Genomic DNA, 18,811 nt, shown 5'->3' on the forward strand with positions numbered 1-18,811 from the left:
TGTTGGGGTTGTTTTTGGAGTGACCGGGTGATAGTTCAGCTTAGTTGATATTGTTAAACTTATAGTTAGAATTCAATTTTTATCCAAAGTTGCCGATTCTTATTATTTTTTATTACTTTTTTGTTTTGTTATTTTTTCTACGTTTCTATTAAATTGGCTAAATTCCCATTAAAATGTATTAGGCATATTCACGATGGCTTCCATTGGCAGCTTTAATGAACATTCCAAGGGCTGATGAGGTTTGGTTTCAAGGTCTACCAATAGATTCTGTTGTGATAAACCCATTTTAGGTATACTATATATTATGTTCATTGTGCGGTGCGTAGCATTTGCTTTTGTTTTGTTTTCTTTTTTATTACAAATTTGGTTCTCTGCACGATCCGTTATATATATGTATATTTATATATATTTTTCAACTACTTATTTTAAAGATTTTTATCGATTTGTACATACGATAAATTAGTTTTGCTTTAAGTTATAATCCTAAATTATACGTTTATAGTCTCACAAAAGATTGTTTGGGGCTTACTCATATATTATATATAAAGTTAAGGTGCAGCACGGAATGAAATATCTGTGCCAGTGCGTGATTTTTATTTCATGTGTATGTGTGTTTGTTTTAGTTGTCGTATTAAAGGGTTTGGAAAACAATTAATTTGTTAAATTACAATCATCAAGAATAAGTGGAGCCCATTCTACCCATACTTTGTATGCATAACTGAACCTTCTGCTTAGTATGTGGGGCCAGCTTGGTCCTTGTTCGGGATCAATTGCAATGATTAACAACAGCCAGGCCGTAGTTAAGTATCAGCTATTTATAATTATTAATTAATAAAAAACATATATACAATTATTCAACTTTAAACTTGTAACCATTAATTTCGAGGGCACTCGGATAAGATAAACATGACTTTCAAGAAACTGGCTTTTCTTTAGATTAGTCAAAAGTCTTAAACAAGTTAAAGTTCCTCGTTTTATACAATTAAAGAATTATGCCTAAAATATAATAGCTAATTCAAAGGAAACACAATAGTGGTACTTAGCCCCATGGTGCACTGTTAGCTTAAAGAATTTAGACGAATAGTTTACAATAATTGGTTTCCTTTTTATCTCTAAACAGCTGAATTGATGACCGCCGTACTACTAATGCTAGTTGTTGGTCCAAATGTCGCTGCAGCCGATGTGCTGGCCGTTGCCGTAATGCTAACAGCAGCCGCTGCTGCTGTGGTGCCACCATCCGGATAACCGCCTGAGGCTGGGGCAGGCGACAACGACATCGTCGACGATGACGGCGATGAGCAGTCGCTTTGGACGCTCATCGTTGGCGAGGCGGCTACCAAATTGCTGCTGCTGCTCGTATTGCTGATGGTCAACGGGAATTGCGATGGTGTTCCCGTCGGAGTGTGCGGCGACAGGGGCGTTAGCACGGAAGACGTTGTGGATACGGGACTGCCGATGCTGTTGGAGCTCGTTGTGATGGCAACGGTCACAGCTGCCGATGTGCTATTAATGTTATTTGCTGTTGTGGGCGTGGCAGGTGTTGGTGTGGCAACAGACGACGAGGCCGTTGATTGCGGCGTTGAAGACGGCGGCGACTGCTGTTGCTGTTGCTGGTGATTGGAATTGCTGCCAGTGGCAGCGGCTGCAGCAGCCGCACGCTCGCGCTCACGATCACGTTGTGGCCGAAAAGCTTCACGCAGTGCCTCAACACGATTCTCATTGGGTCCCCAGCGCGCATAGCCGGCGCTATTCTGCAGCCAAACCACTTGAGTGCCTTGCATGCACTTAATGAGAACCTCAGACCTGTTGGGAGTGCATGAAATAAATATTTATATTTATATATTTTATAATTCGCATACTTTTGCATCATGTGCTGATAGCCATGTCGATATTCGTGCGCCATGCCCAACACAACCATTGAACGGCGCTTGTACATGCTCTCCTCCAGCTTCGATATACTCTTCCACTCAGGCAGAAACACAATGAAGCTGTGAGTGGATTAAGACAAAAGTTTATAAATATACATAAGGAATATTTATTAAAATAAATCAAGCTACCTCAAAGGTTCCATGGAATCGGTAAGCAATTTATCAATATGCAAAAGGCAGGCATCCATAAGTTCCTCGCAATGCGGTGGATTCACTTGGAAGGAACCGGACACAGGCTTAAAGTCCAAAAATGGTCTACAAGAATAAGATTGTTATTAAAATTGAACTACATTAGGCAGAAAACTTTATATGACTTACCCTCTGGAACCGAAGTACGCATCCGTATCCGCAAATGCTGAGCAATATTGCCGAAAATAGGAATTGAATGGCGATGCAAAGCATTCAAAGCTAACACCGAAATGCCTGTGCAGGCACTCAAAGACGGGCACTGGCAGCGCGGCCTGTGTGAGCTCCGCCTCCTGGGATGAATTTAAGGCATTACCCAGAAAGGTCTGGTAGCGTTTAAGCAGACACCACACCCGGCCAATGAACAGATCAAACTTCTTGTCGTCGAAGCAATTGTGACGATAAAGCTGTTCCAGCTTTTGGAGATAGGTGAGGTTGATGTATTGCGCATCCGGCTGATTGATGGTCGCGGGCGTATACTTAATGATCATATGATCACGATCCTGCAGATATTCAATGGCCGGCATACGAGGCGAGGGCACTGCAAACTGTATGGGATAGCACCACACCTTTTTCAGGTGGGGCGGCGGCGGTGGCGGCGTTGGTTCCGGTATGCCATGCTCCTTGAGCAGCTGCAAATGACGTTCCCGTATCTTACGCGCATGCTCCGCTGACAGATGGTAGATCTTAACGCATAATGTCTCCACGGAACTTTTAACCGTCTCCACCAAATGCGGTTCGCATTGGCGCTTCAGATGCGCCAAACGATCCTGGAAATCCTCATAGCTGGCACCCACTGTACGGCGCAGCCATTGAAATGTATCCTCCACATTCCACTTGACAACCTTCTTGGACTCCGCCGGCGCTGAGCGCGACTCGATGATCTGTTTGGCCGCCTCGGCATATCGTGACAGTTGCTTGCGTGCGTCGCCCGTGAACTTGGGCTTGACAATCTTGATGGGTATATCGGCCATAATCTCCCGATACATGGAACTGGAGATTTCAGGCACGCAGTTGCTGGGCAGCAACGGATCGCAGCCGGTGTCTATGACCTTTCGTTCCATGAGCCAGCGATTGAAGGAGTCCCGCGGCGCCTTGATGTTCTCCCGGCGCATGCAAAGATCCTCATATGTCTTGAGCAGCTTCATGGTAAAAGCAGCGCGTAAAGCCTCGATCTCTGGGTGCGGCTGCGGCAGTAACGTGGGTGGGCGCTCAACAATCACTGCATTGGTGCACACCTCCAGATCCCAGGGACCAGCCAGCACAAACTTCTTCATGGGAGGCCCGCCATGCGGACCCATAGGGTGCTGCTGCAGCTGTTGATGGTGCGGGTGCGGGTGTATGTGCATGTCATCCGAGGGTCGACGCTTCAAATGATGATGATGTTGCTGCTGGTGAGGCGTCATGGGCGTTGGGCCACCAACACCGCCAACACCACCATGGCAGATGCCCAACGGATCCGTAAGTGGATCAAAGGGACGTGCGCCTGGCATTTCCCACAGCGATTCGCCAGTGACCTTGTTCCAGTAGTACGGCCGATTCTCACGCTTTGACCAGAACTTGCGCCACCCCTGATTAACAAGTTCGCCTGTCAACTCCTCACCATAGCCACCAGGTCCGAGTGTGGGTGGGCCCTGCGGCGTGTGAGCCATTGCCTCCAGCGTGGGCGGCGCATGATGTGATTTTGTCGGCGTCGATGGTGACGAGCAGCTGGGCACCGGTGAGCTACCAGCGCTCATCATGTGTCCAGCTGCGTCCGATGTAGACGCGGCCGCAGCCGTTGTTGTTGCCGTCGACGATGTAGGCGACGGTGTCATATTATTAGAGGCACTCGCCGTCAACTGATCCCAGGCACTCTGAGCACTGGTGCTCGGCTGCATCATGGAGCCCACTGAGCCGGTGGAGGCGATCACCGATGGCGGCACCTGCAGCGCTCCCAAATTGTGCATGTTGCTGTTGTTCGCAGCCATTTGAGCTCTGCAAAAACCAAAATAAAAAGAAACACGCACACACACCTTAACATTATTTACAGCTCTTGTTTACGTTTTTCAATCGCGAGAGGGAGAGCGCGAGAGCGTGCGCGCGTGTATCAGATGCGAGAGCGCCTGCAGCTGTTAGTCTGGTAAGCAGTGAAATACTTGGGCTCCAGCTTAACGGAAACTAGTCGGCAAGAAACACTCAGCGAAGCAGCAACGCAAGCCGGAGAGTACGCGCAAGTGGGCGAGCAGCAGGATCGTCATAAATATGACGCATAGATGCGTACACATATACATTCGTATAAATATGCCGTTACTAGTGAGCGTAAGCACGCATTCCCCTAATAAACTCCACAAATCAACTGGAGCTTTTGCTTGTGCTATAAAACGAGAGCGGCGCGCATGTTTTCTTGTGAGCAACAAACTAAGAGAGAGCGAGAGAAACAGAGAGGGAGAGCGAGAGAACGGCCAAGTGAGAGCGACAGCGAGAGGGAGAGCCATTACGGCAGGGACGAATGAGAAATCAAAACAAATTGCAAAAGAATAGAGATTTTCTGCCTGCTTGTGTATGTTTTGACGAGCGTGTACCTAGCGTATGCGCACCGCACAAATAAAAATATACAAAAAATTATTTGCAGGCAACTTTGTTGCTGCAATTCATATACACGCACAGGCTCACACACACACTAATGACGATTGCATTACTTGCCATAAACAATTCCGATGACTTATGAAAAAAAAAATGCACTAACAACATTCAAGTGCTGCTCTGCGGTTTCATGGCTACGTCATGCCAGGCACTGAAATAATGGCGCGCTTTTTCCATCAAAACACAGAACACACTAATTGCAGCATATATAAAAGAAAAATTTCATAAAACTGATATTTTATTTTTGTATATTGCTTGGCGCTACACAACATTTTTGGCGCGCATGCATACCATGCGGCATTTGTCGTTTGTATAGATTTATAAACAACATTGTGACTGCACCGAAAATTTCTCTACACTTTCTTTTCAACCACATCAATATAAACTACGCCTTGCTGCTGCTTGCTGCTGTTTCGTATGGTCATATTTCAATCGCGTTTAAATGCCACTAAACTCACCTATTTTCAACTATACTATTATACAAAACACCAACAACGTGTTTCCAAACATTTATAACGTATGTACGTAATTATTTGATACGATTATTTATGTTTTATAAATAAATTCCTGAAAAACTCTTCTTCCAAAGATACTTCACCAGCTAAGTGTGACCAGACCTGGTAAGTGTTGTAATAACTGGTGGAAGAACATATCGCAAATGTATTAAAAGTAAACATGAGCCAAGCAAAAGTTTGGCTAAATGATAATAGCTTGAAAAAAATAAATTATTCAGATTTTGAGCTTAATTGTCAGTACATTAAACTTTCGACTGTTGACATTCTCAAATATCGATAAGTTGATGACTTGATACAGTAATTAAAATACCAGCACGTAATATCAATTTATGAATACAATATGTGGTATCTTTGAAATACTGTACACTTTCAGGTTGAATTTTATTCATTCTGGATGGAGTTGTGGAATGTTTACCAACAGTATTTACATATATATATATTTGTAACTAATTTGTTGCCTGCAATTTAAGGCAAATTTCTACACTTATATTGAGATCCGGCTTATATCTGTTTATCAAACGTAGCAAATTCAACTTTTTCGCCTTGGAATTATTCGATTCCAATTCATACAATGTTGATAAATTCACTAGTAAACTTTCATTCAATGACTTTTGTGGATTTAAATTGATTGCACGTTCATACAAATTAATTGCGTCTTTCAGTTTGCCAGCATACAGCAAGCATACGCCCATATTGTTTAATATCATCGTATTGCCGGAGTCCAAGTGTAGCGCCTTTTGAAATATGAGATAAGCCTCGGGGAAATCATTTTTGGCCACAGCTATGAGGCCCTTGTCGACCAGATCTCGCAAATCCGGCGACATATTACTGCAAAAGTCAAGTTTAAATATTATCAACGATAATTTCTATAAATAAATGCCACTCACATCTCACGCAGCCGTCGAGAGACAGCAAATTTTTGTTCCGCCCCAAAAATATCTCCGATTTGTAGATAAATGCGGCCCCAAGCTGAATACAAAGCGCGTTGCTCCTCTTTGCTAAGCGTAGAGCGTGTTAACAGCATTCCACCCATAATGTCATCAATCATACTAAATTTCTTCATCTATAATATAAGAGAATTTTAAATGAATCTCTATAAAGGTTCACATTTTCTGACTTACCATTAAAGCGCAATTGATAATTGATTGCAGTACGCGTTCGGCTCTTCGCTGCCAAAATTCTGCTGCATTTATGTTCTTTAATCTGTCGTAATGCTCCTTGATTTCATTGCTTATGACATGCAGCTCAGACAGGCGATCCAGCGCTAGATGAGGTTTGCCTAGATAAATGGGCAGCTCGGCCAAGAGCAGGCGGAACGAGAAGCATGCAATAGAGCCATGTTTGCCCTTGTACATCTCTGGATAATACTCGTAAAAGACATCGGGTGCATTTAGTTGACCAAATGGTTCAGCCTCTGCCTGCAGTAGCTCGTATTCCCCCAGCTTGGCCAGCAATGCGAGGCGCGTAAACCACAATTGAAGCGAATGCGGCGAATGTTTCGCTGGCTGACCAGCACGACCATAGCCCTGGCCATAGATGGTGAGCAGTCTACCTGTTAGATTGACCGCCGCACGGAAGCAGCCAGCATTGATTAATGTACGTATTCCCCGCTCATCTTGCGTCACATCTTTAACTGCGAGAATTTTACGTTGTTGCAATTCAGCTTCTCCTAAATGTTGAGTTACGGCTATACAAATGGGATCGGGCTGCAATAAAATGTATAAACAGTTCGATATATTTGCTTTATTATTATGTTTATTACTTATTATTTACCAAATCGTTAGCTATGTGTATGCCTGGCATAATCAGATGTGCTGCCTGCTTGCCCGCTTCAATTGGTGTGGGCAGCTGCCACAGGTTTCTCACCTCATCGCTCACTTTTATAGGCTCATCAGCTTCAGCTGTTTCTACGTATTCAGGAGGCTGAAAGCTGCCCGTAAATGTGCTGCCCAGCATATTGTTACTGTTGGTTGGTTCAGCGGTGTTTGCTGGCTGCATATCCTTGGGCTTGGATTTATTGTTTGTCAGCTCATCAAAAAAGCTGGGCGGATCGTTGGCGAAATATTCGCTTAGTCGTCCGTTTGAGTTATCTGTCATTCCGTGGTCGATACGTTTATTGTGTTTTTTTCAGCACCTGCAACACAATCGAAAACCGATGAATATCTAATCGATTTGTTGCTCTATTTTAAACTGTTAGTTTACATTGCAACGGTCACACTGCACTTTTTTTTTTTTTTTTTTATATTCAAACAAGAACTTTTGTCTCAAATTTATATAATATAATTCGTATTTTTATTTATACGATTCGATTGCAACTTATCTACAATTCAAATTTAAATTACTCTTATACAATTTTATACAAGAGCTATCGATACTTTTTATCAATCGATAATAGCTTTTATTTTTATAGCACACTAAAAATAAGTCTAGTGCTGCCCAGCCAAATAAAAATACGTTATTTATTTAAACATTGTTTTTTTCTATATTTATTTATTGCAATTGCATTATTATTATTGTACAGTAATATAAAGCAAATTAAAAACTAGAAACATAACGTCATTTGATGACCCAAAAATGTAACATTAAAACTGATGTATTTACAAAGCAGCGCCTGCGCATTTGCCACATTCTTCACTCTACTGTCCATTGAAAATGGATTCGGGATAATAGCTGGGGGCGTTGAACATGCGCGGGAAACCGTTCGCATCCAATTGACCCACAGGCAGCATTATATCACTGTAAAGAGAAGAAAAATATATATGTATTTAAATGTGTGCATATATATGTATTTGAGTGTGTGCGTGTGTTAGAGAGTGTATGGAATTTGACGCCTGTAAGTGATCAAACACAGCGGGGCATGCGGCAACAATTGAGGCACATGCTACACGCATGCGCATTCGAGTAACGGGCACCAGGCAATGGGCAACGGGCAACGTTGGCGACCAGTGCCCGTCTATAAATAGGGTAAAAGGAGCTGCAAAATTGGACATAAAACACGCTCAAGTGCCCTTTCAGAAAAAAAAAAAACCAAAAAAAAAATGGCATCGGACCGTGGCGAACCGTAAGGGAACTCGAATTGGGACTTCGATGCCGAGGCAAGTGTTTTACGGTCACTTAAACGAATTTTTAAATGCCAATTTTTGAAAAACAATTGAATTGGTTTTCGAGAGCGAGTGCGAGAGAAACATGAATTGTTTTACGAGTTATGTGGAAAACATATTGTAATTAGTTTCTGGGCGACATAGAAAATATATAAAAGAATACATATATACTCGATATACTTACGATCTTTGCTGTGGTGTGCGATCCCTTTGCCGGCGATTCTTAAACCAATTGGAGACTTGGGTGAGCGTGAGGCCCGTTTTCTTGGCCAGCGTTTTCTTTTCGTCGGGCGTGGGATAGCGATTCGTTAGATAGCAATCCTTGAGAGCGTTGCGTGACTTCTCCTTGAAGCAATAGACTGTCTCCTCACCATCCCAGATGGTCTTTGGCAGCGGATACTTTTTGCGCAATCGATATTTGTCCACGGCACCGAGCGGACGGCCGCGCACCTTTTCCGCCTCCTTGTAGTGCGCCTTGAACCACAGGTTCTGGAGGTCCACATGGTACTTGATCGAGAAGCAGTGCGTCTCCAGCAGGCTGTACAGCTCGTGGAACTGGCCCAGATTGTAGGCCACCATGGCGCGTGCCCGCAGCACGCTCTCGTTCGTCTTGAAGAACTCGCTGGGTGGCAGGCTGCAAAGGAAGTTTGTCAGCTTCTCGATGTCGCCCTTTTGCTGCAGTGCCTCACACATGCACTGAATCTGTATCGGGGTAAACTGATATTCAACTAACGTTCCTTTGGCTATCATCCATCTCCCACTCACCTGATCTGTGGAGAACTGCAGCATCTTGGCATCAATGGGAAAGCTGCCAACGGCGGACATATTATGCGCCGCAGTCAGATTCGAGATGAGATGTCCGCCACTCGATGCACCACTTAGGCCGCCACCACCACCGCCGCTGCCGCCGCCACCCAAGCCAGCGGATCCGCGCTGCAGGCCGCCACAGAGGCCATCCGACTTGGTATTGCCATTGAGATCGCCCAGGCTGCTGCTGCCGTTCTCGAAGATGATGCTGTTCAGCGTGGGATAGTGCGTGGGCGTCGTGGATGCTGTGGGTGGCGGCGACTTGTCATAGTCATTCGTGATGTCCTGAAAGCGACGCTCAATCAAATCCTTTTCGCTCGCCTCATACGGCGCGAATTTGTCCAGCTGCAAAACTGTTTTGCACGAAATGTTGCCACGGTAGCCTGAAATAAATAGAGCAGATGAGATGAGATTGGAAATCTTTAAATACGAGCAATTGCAAGGGATTTATTTTGAGAAATATGATAATATTAAGCAGACAAAAATATTTAAATATATTTGTATCGTCTATAATTCTCTGACTTTCCTTTTGTTTTCCTTAGACAAAGATTAAAGATTATTAATGAATATGTCGATAATTAAAACCCTAAAAAGTGTAAATATATCATTTAATTTCAATGAATAGTTAGAGTACGAAGTGTAGAAATAAGCTTAGCTTTGCTGTAGTGATCAATGATACTTCTCTTTCCCTCTCGCTCTCGCTTTCTATCTCACTCTCTCTCTCTCTCTCCCTCTTTCTTTCACTGCATACTTCGTCTTTCTCTAATTTGATCTCTTCCATTTTTGTTCCCTCTCTTTCTCACTCTCACACACAGATTCTCCCTCTCTCTCTCCTTCTCCATCTCTCTACCCCTCTCTCTCTCTCTTACACACAGTCTATTTCTCTCTCCATCTCAATGGAACTTTTAAATGTAATAATTCTCTATAAATATTTTCACTTTTATCGCAGAACTTCTCCAATTCATAGCCGAAACATTTAAATGGCACGTGTGAAAATTATTTAAATATTTTTTTACCATTAAGTGTTTATGTTTTTTATGTTTTCCATCTACACATTACATATTGACGCAAGAGAATTCATTCTCACGTGCTACTTTGCTGTTCAGCAATAGCTCGGCTTCTCCAGCTCCCCTTCAACTCTCCCACAACCCACTTGAATTTGGACTCCCCTCGTGGCCTACGAATTGCATGTGACTAATCAAAATTCTGACTTTCGACACCTCAGACCTCAGACTTCAGACATAGCAAACAATACCATATAGACCAGAAAGAGACATCATGCAAAATATGTATATACATACATATATACAACGATATCTGATACCACCTTATATACATAAATATGCGCATACATGTATGTATATTGTATATATTATATGCATAATTAGTGCTATGTAAATATATTATAAAACAATTGAATTGTGTTTTTGTTTAATGAGTGGAAAGTACGCCAAGGAATGCCAAAAGCCAATGTAAATACTGCGCAGTCGAATTGGAGTTTAAAGAAACATATTGAATATATTGAATTCCTAAACATATTTGAGTATGGAATAATTAAGTAATTGAGTAAGTGAATTTCGAAATTTACTAAAAGTTTGAGTGTTAAGGAATAGTATAGAGAGGACCTTAATGAGCTTAGATAAGAAACTTCATAAAACAAACAGCCTATGGTTTCTTTGATAATTATTATCAAACAAACTTGAAAACTAATTGTTAAATAATTTATTGACAATTTTTTCGTTTACTTAAAAAGCAAGTAAAAGTAAGTACATCATATAATGGTTGTACTCTTCTCTATTCTCTTCTTTTTCTATAAAGTTTCATAAAAAGAATTTCCCAAAATGTGCTGCCAACTAAGATTCTAAAATAATCCTGGTTTAAATATTCATGATTTTTTTTTCAATTGTAAAACAATATCTATGCAAATATTTATCCCAGAAGAATGCAAATGCCTAGATCAGTTTACCTATTTGACTGATGGCAATAATTTGTTAATAGACAGCATTTATTTATGCAATAGCTATGTATGTATATATTATATTGCATTTCTGAAGCTCATTCAGTGCCTGAGAAATGTGAAATCTTCAGCAAAAAAAGGAAATTAACATTAAAACATAAAAAACAAGAGTCTCCGATGGTAATTGTTTATGCAGCGCCTTATTGACGCCTGTTTCATGTAATCCGATCTATATATATATATATTAAATTGGCTATGGCTTACCAGCATTTGGCAGAAAGAGCGAGCCGTAGGCCATGGGCGAGCTAATATTGTCGTGCTGCACGGCGGAATGATCGGATGCTGTGCCGGCGGAGCTGGTCGAGTCCAGGTCTCCGTTGATGGACACCGAGAGATTTGTGCTATCCATATTCTTTTCGAACATATTTGAAAGCTGAACGTTAACAGTTTTCAATCAAATATATATATGACTATTTAACTAAATCATTTACTTTTTAAACTTTTTTTTAACACACTATTTTCACTTATTAAAACACTTTTGTAAACTTTGGTAATATTCTAACAGTTTTTTCCTTGGTTTTTTTTTTTCTCAAATATTTTTCTTCCCGTTGATAGCAACGCGACGCTTTCGCTTTTCAAACTCAACTGCAAGTGGCAAAGAGAGAGCGCGCGACGCTCGCGTTGACGAATGAAATGGAACTGCATTCAAGGCTGCGTCGGCGACTGTTGCTGCCTGTGCCTGAAACGTTTGGAAACGAAACGTTGTAAAAGGGCTTGCTGGCTGCACGTATATGTGTGACTGTGTGTGTGTGTGAGTTGGTTGCTGTGCGTGAGCACGCTAATTAGGGGTGGCTTATTCGCATTTGGCTTGTCCTGCACGATGGGCGTTGCCTAGCCATAGCCGGCGCCATTTTCAATGCTTGCCAATAACAGGCCAGCCAAACCTGACTATGTACACATGCACAGCTGTATGGGTGTGTGTGCGTGTCTGTGTGCGTCTGTTAAGCTGTATTGCATTATGTTATCTAATGCTTAACGTGAACATTTCAATTGAAAAATAAAACATGTTGACCTCGTTTGCGTCTCAATGGTAGTAGCTGATGAATGCCGTGTGCATTTCTTAGAATTTACATCAAATTTCTTGAGCATTGCTAAATGCTATTTTTGTTAGAGTTTGCATATAAAATCAGTTGTTAAAGTCACCAAAAACGCGATGCAATTTGATGCCCCGCACAGCAACAGCAGGCAACAAAACTGAACTGCACAGACAAACAGATAGACAGCCGGACGGACAGACTGATAAAGGGGCTGCAAAAAATGTTGCTTCTGCTGCTGTCTTTGTCATTTGTCATCTAATGGCATCAAATTTCAATTACAAAATTGTTCCTCTCATTCACAGGCATTAAAATCGGTGTGCGCCACTTCAAATGGTGTGATAAAATAGTGACATGACAAAGGTGACAACAGCAGCAAATCCACAAAAAGGCTAAACAATGGTTGCCAGCAGCAGCAGCAGCAGCAACAACATATTTGTTGTTGTTGGAAAGAATTCATTAGGACTGATATTAGGAGGGTTGACAATTTCGTCACACACAACCAAATCCCCGAGCCTGTCCCAATTTCAGCTCACACGGGAGTTTTCAATTTTACACAGCATCAGCTTTATAGCATTGAGCGATCAATCCAAAGGGGCGCATAAATTGAGGAACACGCGGCCTGCACGTTGACAGCAACACAGGTGCATTTCTTATTTTCAATAAGTATCTTTTTGAGGTGGCTAAAAATGAAGCTTAAGAGCAGCCAGATTTATTCGCTGTTCATTTGAACTTGTCAGAATAAGGATGTGACTCTTGTGGACTATCGATAATTATTTGTTTGACACTAGCTTTTGTTCAAATGAACTTGTTAATATAAAGATATTGCCACCTAATTAAAAGAATTGCAAGTGGCCATCTCCAGAAGTCAAATTGCGTCACAGGAACAGCTCCCATTACGAAAATCAGAATAAGATATTATGCTAATTGTATAATACATATACACACGTGAGTTATGTAACGGGTAACACGGATCAACGATATCATGCTGTTTGAACGGCAGCTAACCTAGCTACATACATACATACATATATCGACGGCAGCAGCAAAGGAGTAAAGACTTTATTGGGTGGGTGTTGTTGTCCGCTAATTGACCGCAAAGAGAGGCTTGTAATCGCATTAAGCTAATATTGTTTATTTGATTATGGCAATCACGTGTCAGGACTTAGCTGCCAAGCAATGCCCAATAACAAGTTTTTCGAGCCATGCGAAGCGACGCGCCTTGATTCCCACACTATTGTGTTTTGCCGAGCGTAGCAAAAAAGCTTCTGTTCTTTTTTTTTTTTGCCTGCCTGCCTGCCTCGGTGTCCGGTTCTACTACTGAATGCAGGCGGGCACAGAGAATGCATTTACAAGTGAGAACCGAGGATCTGTTGGGTATATTTGTATGTATATACATACAGACATATATATAAGTAGTTTTTACAGTATATGTATATATTATGTAAATATGCATCATAAAAAATATTTATCAAACTCTTAAGTTGATCTAGGCTAATCTCTTTCCCTTTGTCATGTGACACCCTTTAGTTTCATAAATCTCTAGCCCAATACATATAGATATTCAAAACGTTTTACTCCCAACTTCTTATATAACCCAAGTCCATTGTCACTTTACTCGAGTGCACACAAATTGCTTAACTTCTGGCAAAGAGGAACAATGAGAGACATAAACATTTGCTGTAGAATTTAGCTAACGTCATGCTGTTAGCCAACGCAATCCTTAAACAGAAATAACCTGTGCGACATCATAATCCGTAGCCCAGATAAATGGAGCGACAAACCCACTGGAAAACAGCTTAAACAGCTCTAATCCCAAAATTCCCAACAAATGTGTCTGCAAAGTGTTTTGTCATTTATGTGGCTGCTGCTGCTGCTGCTGCTGTTGTCTATCCCATTCATGAACTGTAGTCACAATGTCTGATCTTTTGTGCAGCATCCTTTATCCGCTTGTCGATCGCACAATAATGGGCAAACGCATTTCTATTGTGCCGTGTAGCAACCTGATTTTCGCACCTTGTCAACAATTGTTCAATAGAAATGTTCCTCGGGTATTGGTGGACCAGCTTCATGTATTTAGAGCGCATAGAGGCAGGAAGACAGAGCGAAAGTCCAATTAATATTCTTCAGTTTTCACTCAAATGGAAAATCGTGCACCAATTAGTTACGGAAATCAATCAATGTTCAGGTCTTAAGCCAACATATGTTCAGATATAGTCAGAGTCTAAAGCTAATTGGCTGGCAAGGGTTGTGTGGTTGTGACTATCTATATATGCTCGCTGTAAGATGATTCTTAGTCAATGGAATACTCACACACACACACACACACACTCTCTCACAACAATCTTATTAGTTCTCATTAATGAAGCGTCGCTGGCTCTTGAGGTTTCCATTTACTCAAATAACAAATAAAACTTTTTTCCACACTTACAACTATCAATTATTTGTATACAGAGCGAAACTTGAATTGTTTTTCTAGTATTTGTATACTAGCATAAGCTAAAATTTTAAGAGCTGTACATATGTACATACATATATATAGATGTTGGATGGGGTTACACTTTTGCCAAGAATTTCATTGTGAAACGTGAAAAGAAGGCCTCGGGAGTGATTCACGGAAACTAGAGCAGCTATAATCCATTGATAAATATCATTTTCTAGATCTTTTCAATTGATTAGGAGTTTTGGCCAATTCTTTCGAATTTTTCTTAAAGCAAAGTGAATGCGGAAGCAAAACTGCTGATAAGAGCAGCTGCTAGAAAGAAATTTGCTAAAGAAATATATTTATATATTTTTTTAATATTTTAGATTTCTATAAAAATGGGTTTCTCTGTTTAAAAATATATTTAGGAAATTTTTAAGCAATTTATGAATCATAAAAAAATATATATAGAATATATATTTAAATCTATATTCCCAACATTTTAAGTAGTGTCAAATCTCTAAAAAAAAAAAAAAAATAAATAAATAAATATTTTGTATATTTAGCAAGTAAATATAATTTCAGTTCAGTGTTTATATATAATTCATGCTACTAAGTAATATCGTCGTTAGTTAATTTGCAATATTCGGCATATCCATTTTAGGTTAAAATATAATATATACATAAATATATGTTTTTTAAATTTAGAAAACAGATTTCTGTATGCATTCATTATTTTTGTACTACTTTCTTAATGTGCTTCATTAGGCGCAAAAATTGTAAATTATTAAGGATATCAAAAAACTCTCGTGGGATATAATTAGTCGCTTTAAAACAATCAGAGGCGTTGGCTATAGTGGGCATATGTTGGGCATTGCCCCCTGTGCGCTCGCAGCCACGAAATGAGCAAATAAATCATAAATGTTTCATTCAACGTAATTGAGCTCAAACCCAACTGAGCTCGAACCACCCCTAGCAGAGGAGTGAGAGAGGGAGAGGGAGCTGGAGCTGGAGCGGGAGTGAGGGCAGAGCTGGGCAACCAGGTCGTTATGGTTGCACAGTTCCATGAACAAGCGAAGCAAACAATGTAACCCGATCCGATTTCTATATATCTATGTGCGTAAGATTGTGTTGCATCAGCGGAACAAGGTATGTCCAATATAATCCTGTTGCTGGGTGCGAGAGCAGCGACAGCGACAGCTGGGAGAGCAATCTGCTTGAGGGTTGATAGCACAGGCTCCTCCTACCGCAGCCGGAACCAAATGGAATGAAACAGTGGGCAATGCCAAGCGAAACGTTATAAAATGAAACAGCAGAGAGCAAATTTAAAGCAACAACTAAACTTCTTTAAACATTTGAGAACAATTTGATACAAAATAATTAAAAACAGATGAAGAAACGGCTCACACATCCTTGCTAAAGCGACGCACATTGCGATAGTTGACATGGATCAGCCTCAGGCTGGAGCCCAGCGTGGCCAATGGCTTGATAAAGTGAGCCAATGTCTCGGCGAGGGGCTCTAAAATATCGCGCAGCGAGCACATGATATTATAAAAAAATATCATCGGCGGCTGGAGGAAACCATTGAAGATCACCGTCAAGAAGGGCTTGACCAAATAATCGGAGGTCGTGTGGAGAAGACCCACAATCAGAGTGTTGACCAGAGAGTAGAGCAGGAATCGGTAGGATTGCAGCAGAAAGGACACCACGAAGGCGACGGCAATGTGCAGTAGTCCAAAGAACTCGGCCCAAAAATGTGTGGCATATGTCGTGGCTCGATCTGCCAGGACAATTGAATTAATCTTGGGATGCGTATCCGTGGTGCTCAAGTAGTCGGCGCAGCCGTGCTCAAAGGGATAGATGCCGATGCAAGTGTGTCGGGCGGCGGCCTTTTTGTTCCACTTCGGCGAGGGCAGATCGTCGATGATGCTGTGAGCATGCTGAGGCTGGCACTTGCACATGTTGTCCAGCGAGGCCATCAGGCGTTCCAGAAAGCCAGGACGATGCTCCTGACACAGCTGCTTCGAATGATGATGTTTCGGCTCCTGCATCTCCTTTGCTTTGGACCCATATGGTTGTGGTCTAGTCGCACGTTTGCGCGGCGGCACCGGCATGCGGGTGCACTTGCTCCTCGAGTAGCGTTGGAACTCAATGCGATTCGGCTTGGAGACACGTTTCTCTGGCTCCGCATGCATTTCGTAGAGCACACACGGCGGACTCGATAGCCCAGTTGTGTTCGTTGCTGTTGTGTCGCCTTGTCCCTCGTTTTCAAACATGTTGTACTTAGATTTCGGATGCTGGTAGATTTCCGTATCCGTTGAACTGCTCAACTGGGGCAGTAACTTCTTCAAAGGCGATTGCAATTTGGCTGTAACACCCACATGATGCACCTGCACTTCAATCAATTGGGTATGCGACTGCGTCGAATTGATCTCAGCAGCATCAGACATTCCCAGCTTGTTATTGAATATAGTAAAACAAATATGCTAAATAGGAAACTGATTGAAGAAGCACAGCTTGTGTAGCAATAGGAAGCCTTGTTGTTTCTTGAGAATAATTGTAATACGTGTGGAGAAGTACCATACTTAGAATTCAAATTTTCTTTAAAATGAATAGCTCAAACGATATCTTATAGATTTTACCTCAAAAATTCCTCAATTTATCATACTTTATGTATCTACAACATCCACATTAAATAAGCTTAATAAATTAAGTGTTTAATTTAACGCGCCAATTGAAAAAGTAATCGGTTGACATTTCATCACTACATTGCGTTTAGCTATAACTTATCGATAGTTGTGGCATCGAAGTAGTTGAAGCTTCGAATGTGACAGCTGCTCGTAGGAAAAAAACAGCTACACTACACATATACATTATATATATTATCAAGTGTTCCGGCACTTTCCTGGTGACATACATATTTAACTGTAAATAAGCATCATCATCCTGTGCCTTAGGTTAACGAGCAATAAAAGATAACCAAATTGAAGCGCCTAAATGTTTTCGTCAGTCTGGAGAAACATTGAAACCCAATTGACTTCCTACTACTTTCGAGGTTTGTCCAAATTAACTGCGCACGGAGCTGCAGTTAGTGCGTCCCCTGGTGCTGGTGCTGGATCATTAAAGCGGTGTCTGGTTGTCCCGTTATTGTCTCGCGTCAATTGTAATCTTTTTTTGTCTCCTAATCTAATCAACATAATTATCTGTTTAATGTGCATGCAATCACTTTAGTTACTATTGTAATTCATATACATATATGTGTATTTATTTAATTTTTTCGCAGTACAAAAATTGAGAACAGTTGGATTAAGAGGCATGCATAGCTCTTTGGAAGATGTCACGCTGGACAGCATGCAGGTGAAAATCCTGCCTGCTCTACAGGATAACTATATGTATCTGATTGTGGATAGCAAGACAAAAGAGGCAGCTGTCGTAGATCCCGTGGATCCAGAGCTGGTCATCAAGACAGTGAAAGAGTCGAATGTAAAGCTAAACAAAGTTCTGACTACTCACCATCACTGGGATCACGCCGGCGGCAATGAGCGCTTGGTCAAGATGTGGGATGGTAAACTGGAGGTCTATGGCGGTGATGAACGTATTGGCGCAATGAATCACAAAGTTTGCCAGGATGAAACATTCACCATTGGCACCCTCAAGGTGCGCTGCTTGTCGACTCCCTGTCATACCAGCGGCCACATTTGCTATTATGTCACAGCTACAAATGGCAATGAGGCTGGCGCCGTTTTCACTGGCGACACACTCTTCCAAGGCGGCTGTGGTCGCTTCTTTGAGGGCACACCGGAGGAGATGTATGATGCTTTGTGTGCTAAGCTTTCGGCTTTGCCGGATGATACAAAAGTCTTTTGCGGCCATGAGTATACGCTGCAGAACATGAGTTTTGCTCGTCATGTGGAGCCGGACAATAAAAATGTACAGAATCGCATTGAATGGGCTAAGTTGCGCCGCGCAACTAAAGACCCAACAGTTCCATCCACCATTGGCGAGGAGAAATTGTGGAATCCTTTTATGCGCGTTCATGAGGCTACCGTGCAGAATCATGCTGGCATTTCGGCAAATCCCATTGGCACCATGGAAGCTTTGCGCAAGGAAAAGGATAACTTTAAAGCTTAAATTTTAAATTTATTAAACGTTTTACTTGATAAAGAGCACAAGTTG

At 41.7% G+C, this 18,811-nt stretch overlaps 5 protein-coding genes and 1 long non-coding RNA gene across 8 annotated transcripts; 2 read left to right on the forward strand and 4 right to left on the reverse strand.

The window, feature by feature from the left end:
• Positions 1-548: 548 nt before the first annotated feature.
• Positions 549-5,368, reverse strand: LOC6582602 (mRNA (2'-O-methyladenosine-N(6)-)-methyltransferase). The gene is made up of 5 exons (XM_002008266.4): positions 5,198-5,368; positions 2,247-4,091; positions 2,058-2,183; positions 1,860-1,988; positions 549-1,803 (listed from the first exon to the last, which is right to left on the reverse strand). Exons 2-5 carry the CDS (start codon positions 4,082-4,084, stop codon positions 1,113-1,115), a joined length of 2,784 nt encoding a protein of 927 aa, XP_002008302.1. The 5' UTR covers positions 4,085-4,091; positions 5,198-5,368; the 3' UTR covers positions 549-1,112.
• Positions 5,369-5,600: 232 nt separating this feature from the next.
• On the reverse strand, positions 5,601-7,408 carry LOC6582603 (trafficking protein particle complex subunit 12). The gene is made up of 4 exons (XM_002008267.4): positions 7,028-7,408; positions 6,376-6,960; positions 6,142-6,317; positions 5,601-6,082 (listed from the first exon to the last, which is right to left on the reverse strand). The coding sequence occupies exons 1-4, from the start codon at positions 7,349-7,351 to the stop codon at positions 5,701-5,703; spliced, it is 1,467 nt and encodes a 488-aa protein (XP_002008303.1). The 5' UTR covers positions 7,352-7,408; the 3' UTR covers positions 5,601-5,700.
• A 341-nt stretch (positions 7,409-7,749) lies between these two features.
• On the reverse strand, positions 7,750-11,799 carry LOC6582604 (homeobox protein SIX3). Its single transcript, XM_002008268.4, has 4 exons — positions 11,384-11,799; positions 9,121-9,545; positions 8,540-9,057; positions 7,750-7,990 (listed from the first exon to the last, which is right to left on the reverse strand). The coding sequence occupies exons 1-4, from the start codon at positions 11,541-11,543 to the stop codon at positions 7,891-7,893; spliced, it is 1,203 nt and encodes a 400-aa protein (XP_002008304.1). The 5' UTR covers positions 11,544-11,799; the 3' UTR covers positions 7,750-7,890.
• On the forward strand, positions 11,609-12,207 carry LOC122757476. The gene is made up of 2 exons (XR_006357523.1): positions 11,609-11,669; positions 11,735-12,207. It is a non-coding gene; the product is annotated as an uncharacterized LOC122757476 (long non-coding RNA).
• A 3,752-nt stretch (positions 12,208-15,959) lies between these two features.
• On the reverse strand, positions 15,960-17,287 carry LOC6582605. The gene has a single exon (XM_002008269.4). It carries the CDS (start codon positions 17,083-17,085, stop codon positions 16,039-16,041), a length of 1,047 nt encoding a protein of 348 aa, XP_002008305.2. The 5' UTR covers positions 17,086-17,287; the 3' UTR covers positions 15,960-16,038.
• Positions 17,288-17,450: 163 nt separating this feature from the next.
• Positions 17,451-18,804, forward strand: LOC6582606 (hydroxyacylglutathione hydrolase, mitochondrial). Of its 3 annotated transcripts, none has more exons than XM_015162524.3 (2): positions 17,451-17,562; positions 17,919-18,804. In XM_015162524.3, the coding sequence occupies exon 2, from the start codon at positions 17,951-17,953 to the stop codon at positions 18,764-18,766; it is 816 nt and encodes a 271-aa protein (XP_015018010.1). In that variant the 5' UTR covers positions 17,451-17,562; positions 17,919-17,950; the 3' UTR covers positions 18,767-18,804. The 3 variants fall into 3 exon arrangements, with proteins under 3 accessions (XP_015018010.1, XP_015018009.2, XP_002008306.1); XM_015162523.3 differs by having other exon boundaries at positions 17,472-17,798; XM_002008270.4 differs by having other exon boundaries at positions 17,474-17,690.
• Positions 18,805-18,811: the final 7 nt, after the last annotated feature.

This window comes from Drosophila mojavensis, unplaced genomic scaffold (genome assembly GCF_018153725.1).
Source record: "Drosophila mojavensis isolate 15081-1352.22 unplaced genomic scaffold, ASM1815372v1 contig_74, whole genome shotgun sequence".
Classification (NCBI taxonomy): domain Eukaryota; kingdom Metazoa; phylum Arthropoda; class Insecta; order Diptera; family Drosophilidae; genus Drosophila; species Drosophila mojavensis.